General features: G+C 44.5%; 2 protein-coding genes across 2 annotated transcripts in view; one reads left to right on the forward strand and one right to left on the reverse strand.

Moving 5' to 3' along the window:
- Nucleotides 1-5574: 5574 nt before the first annotated feature.
- On the reverse strand, nucleotides 5575-14550 carry LOC126520584 (uncharacterized protein C16orf52 homolog B). The gene is made up of 5 exons (XM_055065584.2): nucleotides 13991-14550; nucleotides 9571-9783; nucleotides 6877-7078; nucleotides 6634-6697; nucleotides 5575-6129 (listed from the first exon to the last, which is right to left on the reverse strand). Exons 1-3 carry the CDS (start codon nucleotides 14091-14093, stop codon nucleotides 6891-6893), a joined length of 504 nt encoding a protein of 167 aa, XP_054921559.1. The 5' UTR covers nucleotides 14094-14550; the 3' UTR covers nucleotides 5575-6129; nucleotides 6634-6697; nucleotides 6877-6890.
- A 274-nt stretch (nucleotides 14551-14824) lies between these two features.
- Upf1 (Upf1 RNA helicase) overlaps nucleotides 14825-19150 on the forward strand; it is a 46167-nt gene continuing 41841 nt past the window's right edge. The window contains exon 1 of the mRNA XM_050169363.3: nucleotides 14825-15200. Coding sequence (XP_050025320.1) covers nucleotides 15009-15200 — 192 coding nt within the window. The 5' untranslated portion in view covers nucleotides 14825-15008. The remainder of the gene's footprint in view (nucleotides 15201-19150) is intronic.

Here is a 19150-nt window from a genome sequence, read left to right on the forward strand (position 1 = left end):
ATGCAGTAGGGATGCCTCTCCATGGCCTTTGCACTATTGTGCATATAGCACGTTTGCGATATATAGACGACATACTCATAATATGGGGACATGGTCAAGACAGTCTAGATAAATATGTAGCATTTCTAAACTCTGTTCACCAAACAATAAAATTCACATCAGAATCCTCAAGTGAGCGCATCAACTTTCTGGACACAACAATATACATTGACAATGGGGAGCTAAAGACAACGCTGTATAGGAAACCTTTCGACAAACAACAGTACCTAGAATATACCAGCCACCATCCCAGACATTGCAAACATGGCATCTTTAAAGGCCAAGTCACACGACTACGTCGCATTTGCGTTGAAAACCAAGACTACATAGATAGACTAGATCACCTTAAAGAAACCCTATCAAACTGGAACCACCCAAACAGTGCCCTTCAAACAGCCTACACCGCTGCAACCAAACTTGATCGAGCCGAGGTCCTCAAGCCCCGCCCGAGCATCACAAGAACAACAACGCTTCTTCTTACTACTAAATTCTCACAAACGCACTCCCAAACGTGAATAACATCCTCAGTAAATACTACCAATTCTCACCAGCAACCAGAAACTTAATAAGATTTTTCCCGACCCTCCCAGAGTAGCCTACAGACGCAACACTAATTTTAAAGATGTTTTTGCACACGCCAAACTAAAGAGGAAAGACAAAGAGGAAGTTGGGAACCAATCCCTGTGGCCGCCCCAGGTGCTCTACATGCAAACATATTCAATCTACTACTACAGTAAAAAGTACAGCGTCGAATTACGCACACAAGGTAACTTCGGCTTTCACCTGCACATCAAGCAACGTAGTCTACTGTCTAGAATGCGCTGCTTGTAGCAAACAATACATAGGTGAAACTGGACAACAAATTCATACAAGACTCAACGGTCACCGCGCCGACACAAAACACAATTTAGCCATAGCAGTAGCCAGCCACTTTAATGAACATGATCATATATTTGACAAAGCAAGGCTCTATGCACTACAAACACATTTCCGTTCCCCTCGCGAAAGGAAGTATACGGAATCATACCTCATACACAAGTTTAATTGCCTACACCCGACGGGAATTAATTTGGTACGCGGCAACTTAGGATCTTTAAAAGTGGTAACTTAGATCTGAAATTCTCATATCATCAACCAAGACACAAAACACATTATGCCACCAGCTAACCTTAATTCTTAACCTCACCTACTCTTCCATTTGGAAAAATTTTTTCCTGCCTACTACTCGATTTAATATACTCTTTCAGGTTTTTACGCCTATATCAACTGTACTAACCCCTTATCCCATGTACACTTGCCCCCGCCCGCTTCTGCGCACGTCACTCTCCTGTTTGTTATTCCGGTTTCGGTCCCCCCCCTCTCTTTTCCCTTCTTTTTTTCTTTATATATTTTTTGAAACCCCCTCACCAACACATTCCGAAGTCAATATGCCTTTTTCGGTGCCTCAACCCAGCGTATCGCCATTTCTGGATGCCACCGTAACGACACCTACGCTGAGCAACTGGGGCAATGCTCCTTGAAAGACCATGCCGCTGTCTTTCAGTGACCCCATACATTGCACCGCAGACTCCTCGTCGCCATCTTAACTACTTCAGAATTACTCGACGTATTGCTGCTATGCTACTCAAGTCACTCTTTCAACTCATGTTTTTTTTAATTTTTGTTTTGTTACTCGCGCACTGACCACCTGACCGTCTCTTCTAATGCCACAAGAACATGCCGCCAACGATACCCCTAAATGCTTCCTAACCTCCCGCATCGCCAACGCGCTCCCAGGCCCCAGTCTTTCTTAAAATTTTTAATCCTCTTTCTTGTTCTTTCTCTCTCTCTCTTTTCTGTCTTGGTGTCGCCCTGGCTTCCCCCCTTTCTTTTTTTCTCTCTCCTTTCTTTCTTTTCTTTCCTCCCCACGCTCCTACGCTCCTACTCTCCTGCTCTTGTCCCCCCGTCTTGGGAACGAAGCTCACAGACGTCGGACGACAGCGCTCGTTTCCTCTGAAGTCTCTCCCTTTAAAACCAGCCGCGAGCGACAACACCCGCACGTGACGTCACTGCACTAAATGTACAAAACTAACATGCCGAGGTTGACGAGGCCGCCTTTGATGAAGATAGGTCCTCCTATCGAAACGTTGGCCAGCCTTTCTGAGGCACCTTATCTATGTTTACAAACTTCATACCACAGTGTGCATTTCCATCTGTCAGCCCCTTTCTTGATTTAGCACCTCAGTAGGTCATAGCTGCACCACTCGTGTAAAGATGAAGCTCTTGTCGTTTGCTCACGACCGTCCCTATCGAGCATTGTTGTGAAGCCGGGGGCTCATGCGGCCACGAAGGTTCTATGGATGGCGCCGTGTCAGGTGCCGGAAGAAGGGTCCCGAGCGACGTTTAAGAGACGAGAAAAAGGTTTACATACCAAGGTACATGATCAAGTTTTACAAAATCGGCTCCAACTTTTGGAGCACACTACATGTTGGACTCCTTGCATGTCCGAGCCTCTTTTCCGCAGCAGTTCAGATCCGCTTTTTACGTATTTCCCCTCTTTCACTCGATGACGAGGAAATTCACTGGCGAATCACAAATGCCGAAGCGTTCACACAACGTTCCACCATTTTGCCGGCTCTCTTGTCTCCAACCTCCCACCGTTCTGCCGCCTCTCTTGTCTCCAACGTTCCAGCACTTTGCCAGCTCTCGTGTCTCCGACGTACCACCGTTTTGTCGGCTCTGGTTTCCAACGTTGCACAATACGAGGCAACCACGTGGCAAACTGTGAACCCGCCATTGACGACTTTTCCACGGGAGTCCTTAACAGTGGCCCTGTCATCAATTAGTGACTTCTTCGTGACGGTCAATCTGTCAGGATCGGGAGACTGGCCTTAGGGGTAGTCGGAGAGCGACGTTGTTGTCTTGAAGTGAGGTGTCATTTCTGGGCGCCAGAAAAGCCGAAGATCTGGAACATGACTGCTTGCCCGTAAGACTCAGGTGATATTGAGTCGCCTTGAGTGAACAGTGAGACGTGATAAGCATTTGTGACAGCTGCATGTCTGTTGGTGAAGCATCCTTTGCTCTGAGGGATCACCAGGCACAACAGCATTCGTTTGCTTCAGCTCGGAACGATTGGGAAAGTGCTCGTACGTACGTGTGCGTAGGCTATATCAATATTACATTTAAGTCTTAATGGGAAGCTTTAGCTCAGGCCCAACTCCGATGTCGCCTATTAATATACATGTAAAACGCATTAACGCTTTTCTGAGATAACCAATGGACCGATTTTAATTAAATTTGTTGCATTTGAGACAGAATGTTAAATTCTAGACTGTTGGAAGCGTAATTTTCATTTAGCCATCCAATCTTTTGAAGAGCATTCAAAAACTGGCAAGTTTGAAAAAAAATGGAAACGCAAAGTTTACAAAATCGTAGCACTGCACTAAGTATAGATATCGCAGTTCTGTGAACTGCACCCGTTAGCGCATCCAAAGTGGACAGATTTGATTTATTAATTTACATCTTACGTGAATTTGTTAAACTTTTTGTGAGTGTCTTGCAAAAGTCCTACTCACATATTAGTGCTCTATTTGAGAGCCATATATACCGTATTTACTTGCATATGATCGCACTCGCGTAATGATCGCACCCCTGAATTTTGTCATCAAAATTAGATGTCTTTTTATTTCCCGTGTTTTGCAGTTCGGAGATCGCACCCCGAACTTGCCGCAGCGATATGTCGTGTGCTAAGTCTAGCTAATAATGATCGCGCTTACCATCTGTCGAATGCTATGCGAACGACTCAAGACAAACGAAGCGGTCTGCACGCACCAAACATTAAGTAGATGCCTCATTTCATTACTTTCATCACTTTCCGCACTTCCATGACAAAAAAAAAAAAAAAGCTGCAACCAAACTTGCCTTTATTATGTGTAGGCTTTATAATGGTTGTAGTCAACAACAACAAAAAAGGCGCCTTACGATTCTTCTCATCTGCACTCGTGGGCACGCAACAAATCGCGAGCGGCAACGATAGTAGCCACGTATACACTGATACGTTAAAAGTGTACCCTATTCATACGCCGACGCTTGTAACACAGCTAAGATATACACCCATCCTTAGCGGAAACGTGCCGTATTAGTATAGTAGTGAAGATAGATGCCGCAGTTTCTGCAGCATGCCGGCCATGTGTTTCAATGTCACTGGCAGCTAAGCGCACCCATCTGTTTCTGTCCCCTCAAAGTGGACATGGCTACATTGTTGCCGCAAACTTGCCGATATTAACGATATTATTCATTACTTATACGGAAGAAACTGTTTCAATGAACGTGATGTACTCACGAGAAGAAAAAAAAAAACGGCCGTGGCTTAGCTTGGTTAAGCCTGGTGATTGCGAAGCAATAGTGTGTTATTCTCGGATCAGCTGGTAGTATGGCTGGTGGTAGTCTTGGGTTATGCTAGTGTTACGGCTTACAGTGAATCATCTAAGCACCAGCACGTCCAGGTGCATCTCGGACTCGAGCACGCCGTTGGCGAACGCCCGTATCGAGCTGAAGGACGAGAGGTCCAAGTAGCGCATGACGACGTTCTCGATGCTCGACACCCGCCGAACGTCGGCGGCTGCGAGGAGGCCGCTGCTGATGTCGCGACACGCGAGGATGACTCGGGCGCCGCGCCGCGCCCCTGGTGAGAGGAGCGGGAGTTAGGCCGCCGTTGGGGGCTACCGCCTCGCCTCGCGACGGCGTGAGATGGGGCCCCGTTTTTACACAGCTGGTGTGACGTCACTCTAGGTCACGTGGTGCGACGTCACGCAGCGAGGTCACGCTAAAGGTCAATGGTGCCTACCACCGCCTCGCCACGGAACAGGCTGAAGTGCGACCTAAAGTAGTATTGCTTCGCAATAAAAAATCGCGTTCGGCTTGCTCTGCCGGCCGCCATTTTTGTTTTGGTGTCCCGCAGCAAACGCGGGACGAAAATTTTTTTTTTTTTTCTTATCGCGGGAAATCTAACCCCCGCGTAAAGATCGCACCCCTGATTTTGCGTCAATTTTCCTGACAAAAAAGTGTGATCATTATGCGATTAAATACGGTAATGCATCAATTTTGTCCGCTTTAGATGTACTATTAGATACAATTTACAGAATTGGGATATCGTTTTTCATTGCCGAATCAGAGTTGTAAACTTTAGTTTAGTTTACTGAAAGTTTGCGATCTTGAATAACTATTTATAGAAATGTTGATGGCCAAAATCGAAAATTCGCTACCAAGTATGACAAGCTTTTAACTTTTCTTTAAAACAAACCTGATCAAATTTGGTGTAGTGGTTGCGGAGAAAAACTTTCCCGTGCATTTACACAGGAACCCCCGAGCTAAAGCTAAAAGAAAGGAAGCTTTAGAACTTATTATTTATTGGACCGATATCATTTAGTGATATTTGATGTGTAGCGGCTTACTGTCCTCTCTGTTATGACAATGGGAAACAGGCCAGGCACACCTTTTTACACATTCAGCTCCACAATGACAATTATACTATGCCATGTGTAGCAAAACAGCAAATAAACATATTACCGCAACTTTTAATAATGTTTCTATTTTCATGGAGAGTGTGTTGGGAGGCTAGTTAGGAAGACATAATTTTGGGAACTTAAGCTGTGCTAGGGACGAGACACCGAGGTAGTAGACAGGGCGAATTCAGACTAGCAACTGGTTTATTGAAACTACACAATGATGCCTCTCTGAACAATGTGCATGCCCAAGCCCGATCATAACCATGTGACCATGGAACACTCCCTTACCAAGCCCCTATCTACACCAAAAAATGAAGCTCTTTCCTGAAAAGATACACTGACGATCTGCTGACGCACTTATCTGGACCATGTCTAGCTATCAAGGAAGCTTCCAAGATTTCACGTGCCCTTTGGCAAGACAGGACAGGACAGGAAGGACTGCATTCGTCCTGTCTTCTTCTACCTTGATGTCTCGTCCCTAGCGCAGTTTAAGTTTCCCCAAAAATGTTTTTATTATTTTTTTTTTTACAAATTGAGATATGTAATGGAGCAGATACAGTAGGAGTGGAGATTTCACCGCTGTGGCTGATGCAATCTGAAGTCCCTGTAAAATAAGAAGTAGAGCAATTGGTTTGAAAAAAAATATGCCTGACTTGGCAACGTGCTTAATTCAATGAAATCATATTAAACAATACACACTATGTTCAGCCGAAGGCTTCACTTTAGTTTGGTGTACTTCTTTATAGAAAACTCGGTAAATTCAGGTAATTTGCATTACTCGCACACTCCTTCGCTGCAGCTCTTTGGTTCCACAGTTTGTCAGGCACAACTCTGCTATGAATTTGGAAAAGATTCCAAATGGCAAAAACCCATTACACTAGGCCAGTGCAAGAGGACATGTGCACACCATTGTTTTGCCTTTTGAAATGGTTTCTCTCTTTTGTACAGCCTTGAGGCATGATCAAAAAGCAGACTGCAAAGTTCTCCTCTGACACATTATCTTGTCACAAGAATTTAGACTGGTTAAGCACCAACTGGCTATATTTATGGCCAACAGAAACCAGTTGAGTGCTTCATCTGCACCCCCATAGTAGCTTGGATAACTCACCTTAGGATTACCATACTGGTCCTACACTTGGCCTCCTTTATATGTCATTGGATTGAGGTCAAACCTGATGAAATGAAAGAAAGATCAATTGTAGTATGCACATTCCATGCATAATGTAGAACACATTGCTAGGTGCAAAGCTATATGACATTGCTCGACAAGAAATAATAACTATTCCATCATATTGGTGGAGGTGTAATGCTTTAAAAAGCTTGTGCAGCTTCAGCAACAAAAGCCACTCACCAGAGCTTGCCTGCTCAGAAATGGGGCATGCAGACCTTGCCAGCAAAGAGCTCAGAGATGACTGTGATCCAGAGTGCAAGCACAAAGAATATATATGAGAGGCCCACTTGGTGGCTGCTGGGCAGCTGGTATGGTTCTCCCCCGATTTCATCCATGCTGAAGCCCACCGGGAAGATTACAGCGGCCAGGCAGAACAGAAGCACTGCACCATTGTTGTTTGGTCACCAAAGGGCAATGCTGCAGCTTACTGCCAGTACTACTAGAAAACAGCAGGCACGAATGTTAAGAGAAATATCTTCAAAAGTAAAGTCATGGCTGATTGAGAGCTTTATGAAGCTTCCATGACTGTTCACTTGAATGTTAAAAGCTACATTATCTATATTATCAATAAATAAATTTTAGAAATACTTTCACTTATGCTCAATCACTTGTAGGACTGCATCATTTCTCAAAATTGCAACAGGGATATGACACTTCTGCAACCCATCTCTTTGACTGAATTGAACAAGTATCCCCACCTGGCTTCAATGTGAAACTCATAAGAAATGTCATTATCAACTGATTCAATCCCACTACACAATGAAGGCCTCTCCTAAGGATTTCCAATTATCCCTATGCTCTGTCAACTGAATTCATTTTAGGCATGCAATTTTTTTATATCATTACTCAATCTAATTATGTGCCACACCCAAATGTGTTTTATTAGTTTTGATACCTATTCTGTTAAAGGGACCCTGAAACGATTTTGACGATTTTCTACAAATGTACTGAGTTGTTAGAGTAGGTCCTTCTGATCATTAATTGACACATCTAAGTGCTCCGCGTAAAGCGTGTAATTTATTATAAGGTTTTAAAAATGCACATCGCTGCCGATCGCAGCACACTGCTCGGCAGAATTTTAAGCCGCCCCTACCCATATGACAAAAATCACCCATATGACGTCAGTGGGGCGAGCTATCCGATTGGCTGACCAGGGCGCGTGATCAATAATTTTTCCAACTTTATGGTAAACAAATGATCTTCGTAATAGTTGGAATGTTAGTTCATTTGTTTTTATAAACAGAAAGTAACATAAAGAGAATGCACAAGAACAAATTTTCAATACAATTAAGCACTTCCGGCACACAGCAAGTGTCGTCTGCTTGTGTTACAACGTACTCCATTTTGACGAGAGCTCCGTGGTCAGAGTCGGTCTCAGTCTTTTCGCGAGCACTATGATTCGACTTTGTTGCTTTGTGGACTACAAACGTAGCGACTGGCAATATGTCAAGCTGCAACATCGTGTCCCTCTGCAAGGCAGCATACGAGCGAACTGGCTGCTGCGCATCGGACTGCCGCTATCCGATCGGCGCCAGGGTTTGCGCGTTTGTGGCCGTCACTTTACACCGGAAGATTACTAACGCAATAGCGTTTTGAGAGTCCGGTATTAGGGCAAATGCAAGCGCAAGGGGACAGGGTCTGGCCGCTTGACTGTGCCGTAACGGGATGAGCCATGCGATGAGCAGAATCGCAAATGTGAATGGTCTGCACGGTGCAGCCACCTGGTGGCACAGAGCTCAACCATACACAGTAGCAGTAACGAAGTGTATTCTTCTTTGCTGCTGGTGTGTATTTTTCGCAGGAGTGTAATCATCAACACTTTGTTTTTATAAATGTTTAAAATGTTTTACACTTGGTTAGAGCAATATTAGCGCTTTGTTTGGCTGGTTAAGCGCTGCGCCAACAAGTGGCTGGACCATGCAGACCGATCAGGCAGCACTTACGTCTACGCTAAAGTTCCTTCATCAGCTTGAGTTTATGCCTCCAGTCATTTGCCGAAATGACCAGCTTGCCTGTGGTTACCGGAATACCAGACACGTTCGGCGCTACGAAAGAATGCTTGCCACGCATGCTGCTTCGATAGCTCTCGCTTGGGGTCGACGGCCAAGCGGCTAGCGGAGAGGTTTCACGCGGGCGCGGGCGGGCTGCAAAACAACCGGAAGTGGACGATGTGACAATGCATCGTGACGTTAAACCAGTGAAGGCGGAGCTTAGCCCCGATCGCTCGGCGAACGAGTTGAGGAGGAAAAGCATGACTAGGGAGGAGGGTAACTTCTAATCGCTTGTAGCTCCATTAATACGTAACGCTTCACTTAAATTGTGGTGTGAATGTTCTACTTAAGCTGTACCCTACGCATCTACAAAATTTGTCCGAACCGTTTCAGGGGCCCTTTAATAGGATAAGTCAATAGTCATATGCATTATGCATTACATAAACTGTCTATCTCCATTTGTTCTAAACCTTACCTACAACATCAGCTGTTTGTATTTGACCCTCTAATCCATACTTCTATTTATCAATGTAGTAGCATGTGTTGCATAACAGCAGCATTCACTGAAGCTCCAAGGCTTGTATGCGACATTAATATCAGTCCAGAAAGCAGTTCAAGCAGTGACTTTTTTAGCTATGGTGGCTGTAAAAAAAGTAAACTCTACGACAGATGTTACAGCTTACAACTCAATAGCTTACAAGTCAGACACTGTTTCTTGGAATTGAATGTCAGCGACAACTTCAACTAAGGTCAGGCCCAAGGAATTCTTTTGTTGGCTGGCAGATTTAGATTTTAAATGTCAAAGCAACAGATTGAGAACTAATACAGCCTCTCTAGGCTGACCGAAGGAATTCACTATTGAATCACAAGAGAGAAAGCTTACTAGCAGAGAAACCCATCCATCGTGCATATGGAACAACACGGCCATTCCAGCGTGACAATCCAAGTAGCACTGTGGTAGCTGTGATGCACACACAGCCCAGTACAATGCAAACAAGAGCCAGCAGCCACTCCGGCTGCAGGCGTGGAGGGAAGCAGGTTGGTGGCCGACCCTGCAGCGTGGTGCATGTCTGTAGTAGCCCAAGTCGTGTGTCACCTGCACAGGGAAGATTTTCACTGAAGATGGTGTAAATGCGCTTAAAAGACAAGGATGATAGGTGAAGATGAGACACGCATATCAATGAAGCACACACTAGAAAGCTACAAGATAAAACAGTTGTCCAGGTCTTTTTTTATTTGTCAAGGCAGGTGTTAACCATGCATGACATCACCACAGCCTTCTGCATACACGTCTATGCTTGCCAGATCTTCACAAAACTGCCGTATGGAGGCACCATTTACAAAGGGGGTGAATATTTACAAAGGAGTCATGATATTTTGGGTAGGGTAATGACAAACCTTGACACCACTCAGAAATGCACCATTGGTACTCTCAAAAAGCAGAGCACAAATGTTATGTGTGCTTTAGAAACAATGGTGATTATGTGCAGGTATAGCTGATAATTTTCTATTGAGAAGCCACCAAAATCAAAAATTTATATTTCACATGTTGATACCATTTCTTTACTGATGCCGATGCAATCTTTTTTTGTCAAAAAAGCATTTAAAATGTGAGAAGCGTGCAAGAAGCACCCTATGCATGTGACACCACAGCCATAGCTCCAACAACGGGCACTGCCCCTTGCTTTGCAGATGATCCAACAGACACAGAATACAAGGAGGCTGTGACATCACTAGATGTCACAATTTTTTTTACACTCGACTGCACATATGGATGTTGCCTTGGTGTGAAAATGCAGCAGAGCACAATGTTGGGCTAAAATTGATGTTGCATGACTTCTGAAATGCAAGACAGCACAGCAAGGTTAAGACAGACAGGAAGGAAGTGTTGCCTCTCTTCTTTTATCTATCTTTGCCTTGCTGTGCTGTCGTGTGCTTTGAAAGCAATGTTAAAATACCACTGAGTATTTTGGGGTTCAGTTGCCTCCAGTCAATGCTTTGATGTTGCCTAACAAACTCCTTCTTTTTTTATGTGTTTCAGCTCTTAAGCAAGATGGTCCACTGCTATGAAGGCAAACAGGGCTGAATGCAGTATAACAAAATCACATGATTTGCGAGATTATGTGCCATGATGCATTGTGTAAAGACTGCAGACAAAAGCGTGCCGTTATCTCTGAGGCAATGCAGTGCTGTTGCACTTGGAGTACTTCAGCAGAGTATTACAAAGTTGGAAATAGTAAAATCTGAATCCCTGTGTATCCCTTCCAAGCCATTCTTTATGGTTTGGACACCACCTATGTGAGTAGTCTCAGAGGGAGAATCCACAATACAGTGGAAGCCATAGTGATCTCAGTAAGAGACAACAGGATCCAATGGGAATGCGATACATGATGGCTGCTCACCACATGTCAAAGTGAAACAGAGCTTTGTCAGCTGGCAAGAGTGGGAGCTAAGCTTGGACTATGGGGCTCAGGAATAGCTGGCACCTTGATAGGAGCCTTCCTATGACTCCTGCAGGGATGTTGGAAATGCTCGGGAATGGGACTCAGGGTGACATTTACTCTATGGTAACTTCACAGGATAGGCTGTGAAGGTAATTCTCCAACTGCCATTCATGCGAAATTCCAGAAACAGACTGCCCTGATCATAGCACATAACTCGAGATGCTTAATGCCACATTGTCTTGTTTAGACAACCTACCTCTTCTTGAGTGGAAGATAATGAGTCAAAGTGCACTGTGAGCAATAAGAGCACTCATGAAATGTATAACAAAGTAGCTTCACCTCCAGGCTCTAGTACTGGTCGACAGGCAGGGTGTCTACCAACCGGGAAAACCGGGAATTCTCAGGGATTTTGAGTAGTCTGAAAAAACTCGGGGAAAACTCAGGGAATTTGTGCTTCTATCAGGGAAAAGTAGCTGTAATTTTATTGAAAGGGTCGAAAGACGAGGTAATGCTGGCTCGAGTAACAGACAGGAATCGTAATGAATCGTCTTTGACGCCCTGTCGTCGGCTGGAGGAGTTGCCAATGAACAGTCAACGACCGACTTTCTGGATTCCTAATAATTTGGCCGGCTTTGCGGCACCACCACGCAATTCTCTTTTCCCCATAGAGTCAATGTATCAGAATGCCTGAAATTTGAAACGTAAGAACTCTTCGCCGTCCGATATTCCGGAGGTTGTGCCGGGACCGCAGGTCCGAAACGGCATTAATCAAAGCCACCACCGCTGCCATTTTGATTACCTTGCTGCCTCGAACCTGCGCTCTCGCACGCAGATCCGCTGGCAGCCGTAGCCACCACGGCGGCAACGCTAGGCCTAGGTGCTTCGACGTTCGCTATGAAGCTTCTTGCCATTGGATGCCGTGTTTTTTATTGAAAGAATTCGCTGCTGTCAGCAATGGCATGGACTCCGCCTTTGTGGTCCTCGCGATTGGCTTAGAAGCTTAGAAAGCACGGTGGGTTGCATAATGCCGGTTCCCGAAAGTGAGCTTCGCCTCCGTACCCAAATGTTGGTTGGTGAAGCATACGCAACCGTATTGCAGTGAAGCATAACTAGCGTGGGAAGGGGCTATTGCCATGGGAGACAGTATACATTCCTTAATTATACACGCGTGCACCCGGTATTTCCTATCACAGTACGAGCACTGATATGCCTAATACGTGTACCGGCAGGCCTTCAGAAGGTTTTAGAATGTGCCTGTGGCGGTTTGAGACCTTAAGGGCAGTAAATGACATGCATTTATTTTTTACAACTGGCCGATTTTTCTGACGTTTTTGCGGCCACTAGGGAGTTCGATAAATTGGACGTGGACTGTGCAACTGACCAAGATGCTTCAAGTGGTCTGTGGGGCGAATGAGTGCCGGAAGGAGGACAAGAACAGAAAGGACCTACACATTGAGGATTGAACGGGAAAGGAAGCGTGCTGCCGCCGTTTTGAAGGAGCTTGAGCTCAAAAAACAAAGTGCTGGCTAAAGGGATACTAAAGAGAAACATTAAATCAGTTTAGACTGATAAAAATTTCTTCAGCACTAATTTCATAAGCCTCACTGTCAGTATTAAGAAGAAAAAAACGATCAAAATTCAACTCTTTTAACTTAGTGCCATAACTCCGACACTGGCATGCCAATGTGTCGTCACATATTTCAAAACATTTTTTTCATGTTTGGGTCGTTTTGGCTCATAAAAAGTTTTTGAAACTTGCTAAGGTCAGTGTTTGTTTTGAGTCACTTAATATACAATACAGCACAACTTTACCAATAAAAATTAACTGGGCTGGAACAGATGCCATAAAAATTCACGACGTTATGATGAGCTGGTGTGGAAAGTTCGAGGCTGCGGTGCCACCAGTCTTTCATTTGTGAGTCTTTTCTGGCTTATCAAACATCTTCTCATGGTAAGAGTGGCTTTCTCAGCATTGTTAGAAATTAATTTACTAATACAGCTCAAATTGTTTTTCTCTTTAGTGTCCCTGTAACATTGATTCATGACAGAGTGTGCTATTACTGACACTTCACTTGCTTAAGGGGCGCTTCCTCGATACATATCACAAGTAATCAAATTTGTCTGTGTTGCTTTGTTCATTTTTTTCTTCACTATGTTCGCTACATGCATATGAATTAGTAAGCGTCTAGTAAATTTGAGTTATTGAAGAAAGAAGTGCTTGCATTTTACCTTCTCAATCCAAGTCTCGTCACCTTTCACACTTTTAGTTTAGCAGTCCATTTTCAGTGTACTTGCAACCACTTGCCCCGCAATATTTTCTCCTGATGCAGCGCATTGCCTCTATGAAAATATTGCCACCAATGCTCATTATGGAAGGCCACCATGGTAACAAACCTACTTACATGTGGAGCCTGTGCCTTTTACTCTTTTTGCCCTGACAACGTAGCATGTCATTCAGTTCAGAAGCTTATGTCTCTGTAGTAAAAGTCGTACTGTTAGGTTTGTAATGTGGAGCTAAAGTGCTTTCAAGCAAAACTTTCATGTTCTATTAAGCACGCTGACAGTTGCTACAGCACTCTCGTGTAACGCTTTATTTTTAATGGACACGACACTGCTAAACGACACGTGCGCTATAAAGTCCGCGTTTTCTGAAAAGAACAATACTTGTTGCGGAGACTACGCTTTTTGTTCTTGCCGTACAGTTTGTGATCGTCCAGCCCCTGTAACCCCTGATCTGACTCAGATGTGGATAACACTCGTTCTCTTTTTCTACCAACAACCTTTTCGTAGAGATATGTCACCTCACCGCAGGTGTCGCTTTTCAGCCTGCAGTGCATCCAGGCTCGCTACGATACCCACCACCAACGTCGGAGACGATCCAGTCGGGAAGCACAAGACTCAAGATGGCAAAGATGTTGGCAAGGAAAAACAACGTGCCCGAGATCACTGTCAATTTGTCCATAGTCACGTACTGTGGCACACTTCGCTTTGTGACGCTTCGAACACGTCACTCGTGGTTTCCGCACCTAGCACTTCGCCATCGACTGTCACAGCGTTCCGAGTTTTGGATGCTCATGAGCGAAAGCATACCCCAAATTCGGCAGCAAGGCGGTGCACCGTAATACAATATATTTGCCCTGTCTTCAGTGGGTGTGTACAGCGGGCAATGTTATCCATGTCAGCAGTGACTGTACGGAGTAGATGCCGGAGATGTGACGTTATGTTAAGCAGGCTGCAGCGGCACAGCACTGCGAGGCCCGCACGGCATGACACAACTGTCTTTAAGAACACCGACTACCTATGAGCTGCATAACACCACCACATCATGAAGCCATGTTCACTGTACCAACTGTAGCCAAGGATGGGCCATAAGCTATGTACGGATAAACCAAAATAAACACAACCAACACAATTGACAACATCAGCTTAGCGATCTTAGCGCTGTTCTTCAGTGGTGTTTGATATTGTAAACAACTTGTCATAATGCCGTGTATCAGGCTAAGGTTGTTGTAGTTTTTAATTATAAAATAATGTGTACTTATCTTCAAAGTAAAGTGTAATAAAAATTCAGTAATAATGCCAAGAATTACATCTTAAAAGTATTTTTAACTTGTGCTCCTGCAGCGGCATTTGGAAATATTTCAGCAACCCTGTTACACGTGCTTTCTTTTTTTATTATTATTGTGTGTGTGCGCGCTGAGCGCGTTTGTGCGTATGCAGCACAGAAGATGGCGTAAAACTGCTTGTGGTGCGCTGTTCGGTAGGATTGTCTTGTTTCAAACTCGTTGTGGTCGTCAGTGCGTCAAGATAATCATCTCGGATGCGCATCAACCTACCTTCTCCTTCAGTAACACGCCGGAACGCTTCTTGAAACATCATGAGCATGAGTGTCGACGCGTACGGACCCAGCTCGCAGACGCTTACATTCCTCGACACGGAGGAAGCCAGCGACTTGCTGGGAGCCGACACGCAGGGATCAGAGTTCGATTTCACCGACTTTACGTTGCCGTCTCAAACTCAAGCGTCTCAGGCAGATGGCGGACAGACACAGGGAAGCCGTGGAGGCCAGGTAGGTCGTGTTGTCGCGTGTGTACGTGCCACTTGCGAGAATACTTCTGTTGCCGCGATTCCAAATGCGCTAGGCCTACTTCGCAGGCGAGTGTGATAAGCCTCTTGCTTATTTCATTCGTCGCCGGAGCTTGCAATTTTGAACATGCAGCCGTTCTGCCACCCGTGCGTTTGATGCTGTTTTCACACAGTTGGCACCAGTATATGCCATCGCGTCTAGACCACGGAGTAGCGTTCACTGTAACGTCGTTTGAGTGAACCCGGCGATTTCGTTCGCCTGTGCGAAACCTTGCCCGAAGCTTCGACCATGCGTTTGGCGCTTTACTCAAACAAACATCTCGTTCTACCGAAATATGTCTGAAGGTTTTGGACTACCATTTCCCAGAAGAATGAGTTCATTTCTTTCTTAATCGGAACGTGCCAACGTGCCGCGCATGCCTTCCGTAACTGAGTCCACGAATGAGCCGCTGTCGCGCCAAAGCAGATCCATGTCTTCGTGTGCTGGAAAAATATGTCTACCAAGTGATACGTCACACCTCGAGAAAATGAGTGTGGCTGCTTAGCTCTAGAGCATATTCCTACTGTAGAGGAATACGATCCGGCAGATTAGGCTCCTATAGAGATCCGCTCCTGCGCGAGCAAGAGCGGGAACGGCGCAGTAATCTTGTGCGGGCATGTTCACAGACTTGATAGAGCGTTCTTTCGCGCGTTTTGGGCCACTGCATTTCCCGGCAGTGTAACACAGTCTAGAGCAGTTGTCGAGTTAGACATTTTATCTGCTGTTAATGGCCCAACTGAGCGATATTTACTGCATTGTCCGGACTAGGACGTCGTAAACACGTGCACAAGTGTTAAACTGATCGATGCAGAGCTTTGTTCGATGTTAGCCGTGTTCCGTTTAGAGCATTTCTTTTGGAAATTGGGTTGTGTCAGGGCACAAATGAATGGCGAAACACGTCATTCTATTGTCCAGCTGGCGACTGGGGCTAATAAACATTTCACCGCCATCTATGATTTGGGTATTTTCACGTAGCAGGCTCACTTACCCATTCCTTAGTGGCTGTGGACTGGCAAGATATGTGACCGAAATTGTGTTCTTTTCAGTCATTTTCGTTTACCGAAAAACCTGCATTGCGTTCACTATGATGCGACAGCTTCTGCTCGGTTTTCATGAGGCGAGTTCGAACTTTGCTGCTTATGCCCTTTATCACCAAGTTGCCTTTCTTATGACTAGTAGATCTTGACTGCGGAAATGCCAGTGTATAAGCTAGCTCTGACATTTGTTGATGTTTGTTGGCTTCAAGTGACAGTTCAGCTGAAACATGGCCTGCTGAAACTTGAAAGGAACATTGTTATGCTGTCATGTTAAATGACGTTACAAATAGGGACAAGGGTAGAAAGGAAGTATGTTAAATTAGCAAAATGAGCATTAAACAAAAGTGCAAACAAGATGACTGGATAGGTGCTCAGGTAAAAAACTGGAGCTGATGCAATTTGTGACAGATCACTTGTTTTGTCACTTTTAATAAAACAGTAATTTGATGATGATGGCAATGGCTATCAAAAATACATTCTTTTTCTGAAGAATTTTCGACAACCTCCTTGCCATAACAAAGCAGGCTTTGATTGCATTGGTGTTGTCGTGTAGTTTGAAATCGGCAGTCCATTCTGTTTGCTTTGTTGTTCGTGCCCTTGGTGCTGCTTCAGCAGCACATGTATGCTTTGGTATGTGCTGTAGGCTAGTTATGGTGTGAACAGACATTGGGCTGAGGGGGATACAGTATTAATCAATAAAATGAACACCAGACTTTCCTCTGAGCCCATTAATGGTCATGGTCTTCTCAGCGGGCTATCTGCAAAGAAAGTATGAACTCTTTTGCTAAGTGTTTTTCTCTGTTGGCTTCAAACATACTGGTGGTGGCCCTTTTGTCTGTGTGCCTTGATGCTTAAACAAAGTACTAATGAGCATTGCATAGCTTTCAGTCCTTGGGTTTCTCTTTTTTTTCTTTGCACTACTTCTATAACCTTTGCAGAAAGCTTCCTTGCAAAATAAGTTTAACCATTTCTTGACTTACCTTCATGGTACAAATAAAATCCAGATTCTGTCCATGTAAGATCGAATATCTTGATCACAGTGCAAATCTTGCATGACGCAGTTGTTGGCACTCATGAGCCAACTTGCACACTCTTACTGTGGAAAAGGCTCCTTTATGTTAAGACACTTTATGCAATGTCAAAATTACCTTTCGTCCTTATAGTCTGAGATAACTACAGTGAATAGTGACTTGTGACCCTCAGTCTGTGTGTCTCCAGTGGCTGCTGGAATGCAAGTGTTATTTTCTTGTGTGAATCTCAAAATTTTCTCCACCTCCATTTGCTGGAACTTTTGTAGCCTAAGTTATCTCTTGAAGATATGGCCACCTTGACTTGTGGAATTGCTAGGTCCAGCATTACTTTTGCATTGATAATAGTGTCTTCATATTTGTCATATTTATGTAGATTACAGGAGACCCTGATCATGAGAAGGAAATTGACATTAGAATTAAAAACGGGTTGAAGTTCATTCAGCAGGCACTACCAAATCCTGACAGGTAGCTTACCACTGTCGTTGAAAAGAACAGTGTACAATCGCTGCATTCTACTGGTTTTAACATATGGGGCAAAAATTTGGAAGGTAACCAAAAATCTTGAGAACAAGTTAAAGACCGCAAAGGGCGTTGGAACGAAAAATGTTATTCATTGATGACAAGAAGAGAGTGGCGCGGATCAGAGAACAAATGAGGATAGCCGGTGTTCTAGCTGACATTAAGAGAAAAAAAAAGGAGCCGGGCAGGCCACCTAATGCGTAGGCTGGATAACTGGTGGACCATTAGTTGCAGAATGGGTGCCAAAGGAAGGAAAGTGCAGTTGAGGGCAGCAGAAATTTAGGTGGTGTAATGAAACTAGGGAATTTGCAGGTGCAAGTTGGAATCTGCTAGCGCAAGGCAGGGGTAATTGGAGATGCAGGGAGGGGCTTTTGTCTTGCAGTGGACGTAAATATAGGCTGATGATGATTATTTATGTATTCCATCCATTTCTTGAAGTCTTTCCAACTCGATGGTGTCCTCCACTTCTTTATCTATTTAAATGTTGGATTTGAGGAGTAAGTCTCTTTGGAATGCAGTGAGCTTAGCGAGTGACAGCACCTCCTGTGACATATGCCACTTGGTTTTTAGTATGAGGGCATCACTTCATTCCAAAGAAGGTTCGGCCTTTCAGTGAGGGCTGGCATGACTTGGACTGGTGTCCTCAAAGCCTTTAAGAAATGGCACCGAGTTGCACACTGGTGGCTAAAGGCTATTCGTATCCTATAGTGAAAAGTTGCTTCTTCAAAATCAAGGTCCGCAAAGTAAATGGTTCCATTCTGTGAGGGCTTTATTGTCTGTGCAATGCTCAATTGAACAAGACCCCTTGCTTCCTGTTAACGATGTAATCTGCTTCCTGGTCTGTGAGTTGAACAAGTGTGGTCTAGACACTGGAAACAAACGGGGTTCAGACATGGGATTGATGACACATGCGCTGTTGATACTGCGACAGCACGGTGGTGGTTCCAATGGCTTGAATACACTTTGAGTGTCTATATAATTGCTGTCACAATAAAAACCAGCTGAATGCTGTTCAGGTTCTGGAAACTGTCACGGCAGTAAAAAACAGGCATTTGTCATGAAGATCTGCTGCTGAGGCCAAGATCGCTGGTTCAATTCCTCGCCGCAGTGGCCGAAAAGATGGCTCAAAAGATGTTTTCATCTAGCAGTGCATGGTAGCGATGATAGTAACTTCTATAATACTATGGTAGCATAGGATATCCACTGCCTGTTCGCTGACTAATCTTTATTTCTGAAGACCATTGCGGAATGTTACAAGCTGCCTGAAGTGCAAGTGTGTTCTGAAAATTTAGGCTTGTTTATGTCC

The sequence above is a fragment of the Dermacentor andersoni genome, chromosome 3 (assembly GCF_023375885.2).
Source record: "Dermacentor andersoni chromosome 3, qqDerAnde1_hic_scaffold, whole genome shotgun sequence".
Lineage (NCBI taxonomy): Eukaryota > Metazoa > Arthropoda > Arachnida > Ixodida > Ixodidae > Dermacentor > Dermacentor andersoni.

What these genes read in the sequence shown, in the direction of transcription:
- LOC126520584 (XM_055065584.2), bottom strand. Translation starts at nt 14,093, where the DNA reads ATGGACAAATTGACAGTGATCTCGGGCACGTTGTTTTTCCTTGCCAAC. An exon ending in GATCGTCTCCGACGTTGGTG is followed by an intron (nt 9,784 to 13,990) that starts GTGGGTATCGTA and finishes TTCCCTGTGCAG; the next exon opens with GTGACACACGACTTGGGCTA. An exon ending in ATGGATGGGTTTCTCTGCTA is followed by an intron (nt 7,079 to 9,570) that starts GTAAGCTTTCTC and finishes ACAATGGTGCAG; the next exon opens with TGCTTCTGTTCTGCCTGGCC.